This window comes from Phocoena phocoena, chromosome 9, assembly GCF_963924675.1.
Source record: "Phocoena phocoena chromosome 9, mPhoPho1.1, whole genome shotgun sequence".
NCBI classification, from domain to species: domain Eukaryota; kingdom Metazoa; phylum Chordata; class Mammalia; order Artiodactyla; family Phocoenidae; genus Phocoena; species Phocoena phocoena.
In genome coordinates this window covers 73,625,903-73,637,169 of record NC_089227.1, presented here as the reverse complement: position 1 = coordinate 73,637,169, position 11,267 = coordinate 73,625,903, and the positions used below count along the sequence as shown (strand labels likewise).

Below are 11,267 nucleotides of genomic sequence, written 5' to 3'. Positions count from 1 at the left end.
ATATACAGTGGAATATTACTCAACCATAAAAAGAAATGAAATTGAGTTATTTGTAGTGAGATGGATGGACCTAGAGTCTGTCATACAGAGTGAAGTAAGTCAGAAAGAGAAAAACAAATACCGTATGCTAACACATAATATATGGAATCTAAAAAAAAAACCAAAAAATGGTTATGAAAGAACCTAGGGACAGGACAGGAATAAAGACGCAGATGTAGAGAATGGACTTGAGGACGCAGGGTGGGGGGAAGGGTAAATTGGAACGAAGAGAGAGAGTGGCATGGACTAATATATACTACCAAATGTAAATTAGATAGCTAGTGGGAAGCAGCCGCATAGCACAGGGAGATCAGCTCCGTGCTTTGTGACCACCTAGAGTGGTGGGATAGGGAGGGTGGGGGGGAGATGCAGGAGGGAGGAGATATAGGGATATATGTATATGTATAGCTGATTCACTTTGTTATAAAGCAGAAACTAACACACAATTGTAAGGCAATTATAATCCAATAAAGATATTAAAGAAAGAAAAAAGAGATGCTTGGCAGGTGTGACTCATGTAGAAGGCTTTCAAAGATGGTGAAGACAAACGACCACTATGGTTCAGATCATGGAAACACTCAGAGAACGCTCACACGCAAGCATCAAGAATGAAAACATGATAAAAAAAAATGACCCTTATGAGAAAACATTTTAAAAATGGCAATGTTGAAAGTGGTCAGGTCCTACAATAGACTATTGGCTCTGTAGCTCTCATCAGAACTTTCTTTCTCACGACAAGTTTTCAGAAAGCAGAAGTAAAATGATTCCTAGAACCACAGTGCTGAGTTCTATTCCGTGAGTAGAGTCTCTGAATTGGAACAACCTGGGATGGCACATACATTTCGTTTCATTCAGGCTTCCTGTCATTCATGCTGGAAATTTCTTTTGTGCATTTAGCCTATGAGGACATACAGTTTGGGGCTGAAAAAGATGGTACTTTTTAGCCAAAGAGAGTCTGTTTTCTAAGCTACCAACTGTAGGGGTGCCGAGGGCCTGGTGAAAGGAGTTCCATTAGCATAGAAAACCATTGTGTTGCACTGAGCAGATTTGGGGCCTTAGTAAATTAAATGTAACCTGTAGGTTTATTTGGACACCAACAGTTTTAGGGCTGGAAGACACAACCGGTTGCTGCAATACACAAAAGTTTATTTTTGACTTTTTTCTTTTCTGAAAGCAAAATATAATAGAACTGAACATCAATGAATTTTGTACAACAAAAACAGCTTTTAATATGGAACAGACAGTCCATGAAGGTTTTAAAATCTCGGAATGGCTTCCCTTTTTCAAAGTCATGCTTTCTTGCAGTCCACAAGGAGTTGGCACGAAGAGATGGTGGCAGCCCACTGGGTGAGGTGAGTGGAAGAACGGGTGGGCTTCCCTAGATCCTAGTCAGCTGGTGCCATAGACTGGATGGGAGGATGCTTTCCACTTTCTCCATGACAAAGTTTAAGGGGGCAAACAAAGTGCTGAGGAACTGCGAACAAACGAGAAAAGCAGAGAAGTCAGGAGAAATCTTGTTCAAGACATCAAAACGAACCTCTCCAACTCATGCTTTCATCTTACGTCTCTGCATTACAAAAAGCTTCCAAAGGCTAAGATTTCATATTTATGTTTGTAGGAAACATTGGTTGACGAACAAACCTACATTCCAGCTTCTGCACCCGCCCCCCTGGCTCTGATGGATGAGGGGGAGAAGTATTGGCTGACAGGCCCTTCACTCCTCTGACAGCTGCCCACAGTTCTGAGGCCTTCCAACCAGCCTTCAGGATCTGAGGGCTGCCCATGGAGATGACCAGTGCCATCAAAAGGGACTGACAGATGGATGGCAAGTGAGCAGAAGAGTTAAAAAAATGGTGACAACTTCTCCACCTACTTGCCTAGTTATAGAACTTTAAGTGGAAAAGGCAACAACAGAAAAAAAAAGTCCAGTTTGTCGTATGGTTGTGAATTGCTTTGGGATCCTATTGTCTCCCAAACACCTGCAGCCCATGTTCTTTTCTGAACTACCTGCTTAGTGGTGAGCATCATGGGAGCCTTGGGGAGGGCAGCAAGCCGGCCAGTCCATGGACGACACGTTCTTGTGGAAAAGGTGCTGCTCTGAGGAGAGCTTTGGGATCTCTTTCGTTTGGTTACTGAATTCCTTTCTGTTTTTCATGTAGAGAATAATGCTTATTATCTGTGCCTTTTAGGAAAGTCAGGCGTCTTGCCTGAGACTCATTTAACATAATCTCAAATCTGTTCTGATTATGTTCTCGTGAAGAATCAGCCTCCCTCCACAAGCCATCCAGCATCTGGCAGAAGAGGTGCCCTAACCCAATCAGGCACAAGACGGGTGTTTGGATGGGTTTCCTTGCTCTCTGTTCAGAACCAAGGTATCGTCTCACTAGGGTTCAATGTCTGGTTCTTGTACTGTGGAGTCCTTTGTCCCAATCCCTTGCCCATAGCACAGCACAGTCTACACTACCAAGAATTTCCCACAGAAGTGTGCTGTAGGACATGAGTACATACGCAGAGGGGGAACATGGACTGAGGCCAGACAAATTAGTAGACCTGCATGTAGTGAAGTTAAAACAGTCTCCTCTACTGGTCATATGTTCTATGGATTGCGGGTCCTCAAGAAGGGGTATGGTAGGCAAGTTCCCCAAATTTACATGACCTCAGAATCTGTCCTTCTTCTTCTTTTTTTTTTAAAGAACCAGTAGAATGCAAACTGGGAAGGCCTGTACCACATTATGGCAGGACCATCAAGTGCAAGATTTGTGTAATGAAAACTCGAGAGAGTATAAGATTCAGAACCCTTCTCTGTACTGCATCTTTTACATCAATTGAATATATTTACTCAGTAAGGCACTTAAGTACTGGGTGAGATATAAAAGCGTCTAGGACAAAAGTCCCACTGTCAGGAAGCTCAAAGCCTAGGGGTTGGGGAAGGGAGCCACTAAGACCTGTACCCAGCAAAGTAACAATACCAGGTAGACCACGACAGAGTAGAAGATAGACGCACAAACAAAACACCAGGAAGGTTCGGGAAAGGGAGAGAATCCATTTTGTCAAAAGGAACAGGAGAAACTGAAAATGAGGTGACTGAAATAGTCCCCAGTGGATGGCTGGGGTATGAAAAGACAGAGATGGGGTAAGAATGGTAAGGAAAGAAATGTGAGCAGGTGGGCCTTCCAGGCTCAATAAACAGCTGGAACAGAAAGGGGAAAGCAGCTGGTATGACTAGAAGAGATGGAGGTAGAGTTCAAAAGCAACTAGCATAACTCTGGGGAGGGCCTTGAGTGCCAGGCTGCTAAGGAACTTGCAGTTAAGAAAAAGGCAGCCACGTTAGTACTTGAGTGAAGGTAGGATGGCTCTTTCCTCAAGTGGGTGTTAGATATAGGGCAATGCCTGGCAACCTTCTGAAATTATCCTTGGTTGGGTTCACAGTACCACATGGGATGCACACCCTACTTAATGGACTGCCTGTCCTTTTCAGTTTAGAGCTGGATGCGGTTGGAAGGCATTGTGGGAGATACTAGGCCCAGGAATGAGTAATTACTGCCCGAGCTGCCCCTGAAAGAGTTTGTAAAATCCTACTTCTGAGAGGATGACATGGAACAAGTCTACTGATTGTATCAGACCGACATGATAAAACTGTAGAATTAAAAATATTTACACATAACATTTATTCATTTGTTTGTAATCAGAGATTGTCAAGGCTCCATAACACACAGCATTTGCCTATAATACTCAGCTCCATAAAGAGGAGTTAGGTGCTAAAGTAGTCTGGATGAACCGAGGATCCCGACAGTGGCAGGAAGATGAGGCCCAATGAACAAGGTGATTTTGCTGGTGAAGTTATCATATCCTGCAAACCTAATCCAAAACAGATTTATAACCACCGAAGTTGTGACTGAGGTGGGAACAAGTGATGCATTAGCGTGAGCCAGTGTGGTTAGATGATAGGAATTGCTCAAAGTCTACACCCTGGGCGACTTCATACACTAAACGGGGGGACACCAGGGAGCCTCAGCTTGGGTAGCAGAATGAATGGAGATGTTGTTACAAAGCTGGTTCAAGATAAAGGCCTGTCTGTTTGCTTAGTTTTGGTCACTGACCTGACTTGGATAAAAAGCGTAAAAGGGAGGCCTCTGGAACTTAAGGGGCAGGCCTCGCCCAGTTTGTGGTCTGTAAATGCCCCTCTTTCCACCCTGCACAGCAAGATGCAGTGAGCCCTGGCCCCCGGGACACACCTGTGCTTCTCGACCAGGTTCCACAAGAGAATTAACTCCTAATACCTCCCATGTATGTGATCATTTACTGCTCTCCCTCATATCTAGAATGTTCTATCCTTGGGACAATCGAGAAAAGAATGCCTTGAACCCTTTCCTAGAGATCCTAATTCTCTCGCGGCACCCCAGTTGCGATGCGCACCCTTTGTTGCTAGGTTACCTTCCTCCTTAGCAGCGCTCTCCGAGACCTCCTCCCCAACCCTTGCCCACAAGGAAGAAGCAGCAAAATGTAATGGGGTGCCTGGAACCGTTAAGCCCTTTTCATTTAGTAACCAAAGGTCAGTGGCTTGCATCAGGAGGTATTAAACAAAAACACTTTGGTGGAACATGCTTTGTTTACTTAGGATGCTTCTTTGCACGTCTGAATATCAGTCAACACTTTTTGGCCAAAGACTCAACCAATGCACATAGAGAAACAACAGTTTCACTTAGGGACTTGGGAAATTTTATTGCCTGAAAAGTTAAGTCTGAATGAGCAACACCAGGCAACGCTGGAACAGCTCATCTGTCTCAATGTCCAAAACTTCTGTCCTGGGGGCAGACATACACGGTCCAAAATGCACCATAATTCAATCAGTGTCTTGTGGTGAGAAAAAGCAACTGAACTAATAAAAAAGAGAGAGCAACACTTCAATCGCCTGATCCTCCTTTTCCCTGAAACACCGTTATTTAGAAGGTCATGGCTCGCAACGTGCTTCGTTAACGTTTGAAACGCCTCTGCTTATCTGAATAAGTTCCAGGTGCCCTACTGCAATCAGACAATTGACATTTCACTGCAATCAATATCAGACTTCAAAGAGGTCAGGGCGTATAAGTTGAAGACAAGAGTCAGGAGTCAGGGGGCTGGATCTCAGGGAAGGAGAGAGACCAGAGGAGGAAAGACAGGGCCCTTCAAACAGAAGAGGTCAGCATGCTGACCTTCCCACATTCTGTGAGGGGCTGGGTTTGGAATGATCACTTATTTATATGAGCAACCTTATCTTGGTAACCAAACATTCTAGGAAGAGTTAGTCCTAAGTCATTGAGGTAGATTAGATTAGGCGGAGAGAGTTGAAGCCTCTCATTTTACTATTTTCCAGTGGCTCACACTTGGCTGCGGGCTTCCTTACTGGCTGCATATCAACATGTAAACACACTGGAGAGTTCCCAAGCTGCATGCAGCCTGGCGGGTGGCAGTGCAATCTCTCTCCATCTACTGAGTCATTATCCCAGGGACATTATCTCAGGCGAGGTCTGAGAAAATCATTTTCACAAGCTGCAAATGGTTGCAGACAGCCTATAGGGCAGCTGTGATAACCTGTGGGGGGCTTCACGAGGGGCCTGATGAAGTGACAAGAGTGAAAATGTGGAGAAGACTCCGGAGCAGTGGGGGGGGAAGGAGGAGGGAGATGGGGCTTGTCTCCTTCAGGCCATCCATCTTCCTTCCCCATGAAATCTCTCCAGACGTTTTAGTACTGCTAAACCTTAATGAAGGGCAAGATGAATGTGATCCTCCAGACAGAGGTTTAAAAGCAAATTTATCTAAACTACTTTTGAAAACTATGAGTAGCTGACCAAACTACCACACCTTGGTAGAGTATAAAATATGAGGATCATAAAGGTAAATTTATATTTTATTTAATCACCTGGTCCTTGACTCAAAAACAAAGCTTTGGGAACATTAAATGAGGAGAGTGGCCCTTGGTCTAATATCCATAACGAACACATCTCTGTGATATTCTGGAGGCTACACAGCCTTACCTAGAGAACACCCAGCCGTATTCTATGTACTACACTCCATTCCTCCCAGCCCTCTCCCTGGGCGACGCAGTTTCAGGCAGTTACTTTATTCAGTACAGGGGCTCTCAGCCCTGGCTGCACACCCAAATCACTAGGGGGGGCATCTGAAAACTCAGATGCCCAGGCTGCATCCCAGACCAACTAAGTCAGAGTCCCCAGGATTGGGAGATCAGGCACCTGTAATTTTTAAGCTCCCTAGATGATTTCAAGGAGCAGCCGGGGTGAAACTGCTGGTTCCTAGAAACCTGTCACCTCAACAGCTCTGACGTCGCACCACGCACCTGCAAACAGCTGCTCAAAGGCTGGCTTTTTTGAGACCAGTGTTCTTTGAAGGAAATGGTCCTCAACCCCCATCCTTAGAATCGGTGGGGAGGCGGGGCTTGTTTAAAAACGCAGATTCCCGGGTGCTAACACTCAAGGCTCTGAACTTCCGGTGGTAGGACCAGGTGAATTTTATGCACACTAGGGGCTGAGAATCACTGTCCTGATCCTAAATTCCCACCAAGAGCTGCTTGTTAGTTCAATGAAGAATGACATTGTCTAATGTTGTAAATGTATTCTTATTTTAAATTTTACTACGTGACACTCTAATCTACTCAGACTTTTGGTAACTGCTTTAACTCAAAGGTTGGCTTGGGAATAGAAGCAAATAATGAATAGCATAGGCTCATAAACTAGGGAGCATCCAAGGAGGCAGCTTGAGTGATGCTGGGCTCAGGAATCATATCATGTACAGAAGACTTAAGGAAATTGAAGACATTCTGCCTGAAGAAAAGAGAAGGTAGTAAGTTAGAGGTGAGAGGTGGCCATGAATATATTAGTTGCCTCAAGAAATTGCAAGAGGAAGTAGAGTTGTTCACTACAGTTTTGGAGAGTAGAATAGGAAATAAGTGGAAATTAAAGGAAGGCAGATTTTATCAGGATCAAGAAGAGTTCTGAGTGATCCAGTACTGAAATGGGCTTCCATGTTGAACAGGTGAACACTCCATCGCTAAAAGTATTCCAGATGAGTCTAAATGACCTTCATCAAGTTACTGTTGAAGGCAATTTAAGGTCCATTTCAACTCTGTCTGTGATCATAATTATAAAAGAAGAGAAGAAATGCTAAGCTGTATCTAATTTTTTACACTGATTCTTTCTGCAGAAACCACTACCATTTATTTATTTAATAATCATTTATTGAAAACCTACTATGCGCAAGGCACTGTGCAAAGCTTTGGGGATACAGAGATGAGGAAGACACAGTCCTGCTCACAAAGAGCTCACATTCTACAAGGGGGTCAGACAAGTTTTTAACAATTATAATACAGTACAATAAACGTAATATAGGTATTCATGGAATACTGTGGGAGCTGAGAGGAGAAACATCTAACTCAGCTTGGGAGAAACTTAGAAAGGAAGCTGAGTATAAAAGAATGAAGAGGTGTTAGTAGACTGTACAAGTGCTGATGATGATGGGGAAGGGCATCCCATGCAGAGCAAATAGTACGTGCAAAGGCACCGAGGCTCACAAAAGCATCTGGGAATGGTGAGCAATTCACTGTGGCCCAAGACCAGTGTCTATGCAAGAGTTGGGAGAGAGATGAGGCTGAAGAGGAAAGCAAGGGCCAGATCATAAAGGACCCTGTATGCCATGCTGAAGATCTGGGACTTTATCCTGATGCTGGTGGGAAACTACTGGAGAAATTCAAGCAGGGAAGTGACATGCTCAGACTTGCACTTTAGAAAGATCATTCTTTTGTCAGTATGAAAGAAATACTGGCAGAGGATAAGACTGGAAGCAAGGAGACCAGTTAAGACTCTTGCAGGTGTCCAGGCAAGAAATCACAAAGATCCAAACTAAGAGACAGCCATGGGAGAAGAAGGAAGGGAAGAAGAGGTGAATTACATTTACCGAATGCCTAGTGGCTCAGGAGGTTAGAGCCGACAGACTGTGAAAGCCAAGACAGACAGGATATAAGGAGTGAGAGAGGGAAGAGTTTGGGAGGGCTGCTGAGTTTCTGGCTTGAGTAACTGGGTGGATATCAGTGCCACTGGCGGAGATCAGGAATACAGGAGAAGGAGCAGTTGTGGTGGTGGGGGAAGAAGGGTGATGAGTTCAGTTTTGAAAATGATGAGATTGAGGTGCCGGTGGGATTTCCAGTTCATCTTCAACACGCATGAAAATACTCTTGCAATTCCAGTCCCTGAACTCTGCCGAGCAGAAAATGTCAATCATCTGGAAAGGGATTAAATCAACCCAGCCAAGTTAGAAATCATCCTTGCTGACTCCACTCGCCTTGAAATCAGAATGGAGTTCCAGGGAAACAATTGATATTCTTTTCCTTATTCCTTCTGTTTGAAACTCCTTTGTGGCAAAATCAGTGAACTTATCCTCACTGCATGTGCAAGCTGAAATGGTCACTTTCATCAAGGAAACAATGGTTCTTGGTTGTCAATGCAGATGGCTTTTCTTATTAAAGCTCTTCTCCATAACCCTCTTTAAAGATCCTTAATGGATTTCCATGCTTCTAAATATCATATCTGTATACTTCTTAATACTACATACCCTTCACACCCTCTCAGTTCATTCCCCAAACAAGCCATTTAATTTGTAGACATTAGAACTTTTAAAATTTAAATCATCTTTGAAAATGTAAATTCTATCTTTCTTGAAGGAAAGACCTACAATATCTAAAGATTAGAAATGATGTCATTCAATTTATACAAAACTGAAAAACCTCCCAAGTATTTTTCATTTGCTAGGATTTCCTTAATTCTTTTAGACCTCATGCATTTTTTTAGGGGAACTGCTGAGAATTTTTGTGTCTGCGAAATAGGCAAGGCGTGCAGTAACAAACAAGCTACACTTTCTCATTCTGACCCTCAACCCTTGATCTCACCGATGATAATGAAAATTGAACAGTATGCAAAGGATCAATACAAGCACGTCCACTTCTACACAACACTCCCCTCTTTCTCTTAAGCTGCTTCTCTTGACTTTCCCTGCCCCTTGCCTGCGGCCTCCCCCTTGGCAAATACTCACAGCTTTCGCAAAGACCCCCATGAGTTCCGGGAACTGATGTGTCAGGAGGGCCAGCATGGCTGTGAAGGAACACAATCCAGCAGTAAAGAGGATAAAGAAGGGAAGCTCCTTTTTTGGGTAAACTGAGACTTCATGGAAAGCTGCAGAGAAGATCAAAAGGGAAGTGTTAGGGCTGCAGTAAAATGCATTCTCAGGGAATTTCTGTAGGTGGGACTGACTCTGCAGAGCTTTGGCTCAAGCCTGCTGGAAATGAAAAAGGTAGGGCCCTGGAACGAAGAAGAGCCCACATTTCAGCCAGCCTTTGGTGGCCTATCTGCTTCTCCCAAGTCCACGTTCAACCTTCAGAACTCTATCTAGGGCATGATAGGGCTAATTTGGGGATGTCACACACTCACGGGCAGGGACAGTAACACTATCTATGCCTAATATACAGTATTTCTTTTGCAAAAGCAAACACAAATAAAACAAAACTTTATTCAAATTATAAAACACATGTTCATTGAACAAAACCTGGAAAATCCAAAGTCAAGTATACTGAAAAAAAAAATCCTCTCTCTAGGTTTTCACTTTTCCTGTAATTTTTAAATCATTGTGATAGGGTGATCTTAGTGTATCTTGTATTTTTTCCTGGTACAATCTAACTATGTCAGTGGAGGGTGCCACCCTGACAGAGAGACATCCAGCGAGGACCATCCATCCAACAAAAATGGGAGATTTTAGAGCCTTTCATAACTTTTAAATTTCGAGTGGTCCGCACAGACAGAAAAGCAACTAAGGCTGGCCCAGTGGAGGGGAGCCGTGAGGCTGTGTGTGAGCTACACTGCCACTCAAACCAAAAGATTCGAGGGGCTCCATCTTCCTCAGGAAATCCAAGGTCTCAAGCCTTCCCTCGACCTTTCAGCTCTAAGCAGTAACCCACTCTGCTGAAACTGAGGGTGTAGAGGGCCAAGGAGGGACAAAGTACGAACGAGCACATGCACCTGAATCCGGGGATGCCAACCTGCTAGGATTCTTCATGGGTGGACGTGTGCTCGGGACCACCGTGGACACTACACCACTCACGTGCAGCACGCAGGTAACATGTAAAGCCACCCACCCCCACCCCATCCTCACCTTCATCACCCAACGATTTTGAGGGGAGACCAGACTTGAACCACTGCATGCAAATAAGTAAACGTGAGCCATAGTTTTCTATTCCAGGACTGTAAAGATTATTCCTAGACAGTTTCTTTTAAGAACTGTAATCTTGTTCTAATAGTGAATCTATCCCCATGGAAACATGATTGGACTCAGTTAAAACACTGTAAAAGTGTACTTTTCAGAAAACTGCCTTTCTTACCAGAAACTGTAAATGTTAACAAGGATCTCCCTGAAGGGGGAGTCAAAAGGTAAAGCATGGGCCCATCACAGGGATTTCTGAAATCAAATCTAATGCAGAGTGAGGCACCCGACGCTTTTCCACAATAAACTCAGATGGTGAGGAACCACACCCCTCTGAGGTCTCCCAGCTCCCGAGGTAACATGTCTCCCAGTGGGTCTGTCCTGCAAAGAAATGAGAGAGCTGCCTCCCGCTCTTTCAACCTGAGACGGCAGCCTTGTTTTGCACCCACTACGTTGGAGATTTACGGCCAGCTCAAAAACGTGGGCATTAGACAGTCTGCCAACACTCAGGGCTCCACAGTTATACTGGCCCTCCTGGCAAAGCATTTAAATACGTTACAGCTATGAGACGTGACGTAGCTGGGGCTGGTGCAGGGTGGTTGTGGCAGAAGAGAGGACGGGGAAGAGAGAGCAACCAAGATTTGGAGCGTATTGTCTGAGGGAGGAAAGTATGTCCTAAGTCAGGGCCACATGAACAGCCTGGACATGCTCTTCATACACAGTATAATTTGATAATAACTATTTAGCCGGAATTGTCAAAACAATGTTGCATTACAGTAAACCAAATCATACTTTCCACGTGTGGCATGGGCCCCCTGACTGCTAGCTTGTAAGGCCCTCGAGGGCAGGGTTTGCCTGCCGCCTGCTGTATACAGTGTTGAGGCTGCACACGTGCCCTGCACACGTTACACCAGCTCACTGTGCGCCTCCGTGAGATGCTCACGGGAAATCCCGCCGGCCAAGAGCACCGCATCACTGCAGAGGGCAGT

General features: G+C 44.5%; 1 protein-coding gene across 5 annotated transcripts in view; it reads right to left on the bottom strand.

Moving 5' to 3' along the window:
* Positions 1-1,164: 1,164 nt before the first annotated feature.
* ST7 (suppression of tumorigenicity 7) overlaps positions 1,165-11,267 on the bottom strand; it is a 262,107-nt gene continuing 252,004 nt past the window's right edge. For 2 of the 5 annotated variants that reach the window (XM_065883498.1, XM_065883499.1), the window contains exons 15-16: positions 9,118-9,257; positions 1,418-1,513 (exon numbers count right to left, since the gene is read on the bottom strand). In XM_065883498.1, the coding sequence (XP_065739570.1) occupies positions 1,418-1,513; positions 9,118-9,257 (236 nt within the window). Of the gene's footprint in view, positions 1,514-7,248; positions 8,311-9,117; positions 9,258-11,267 lie in introns of those variants that run through there. The other 3 variants (XM_065883501.1, XM_065883500.1, XM_065883497.1) reach the window with 3 other exon arrangements.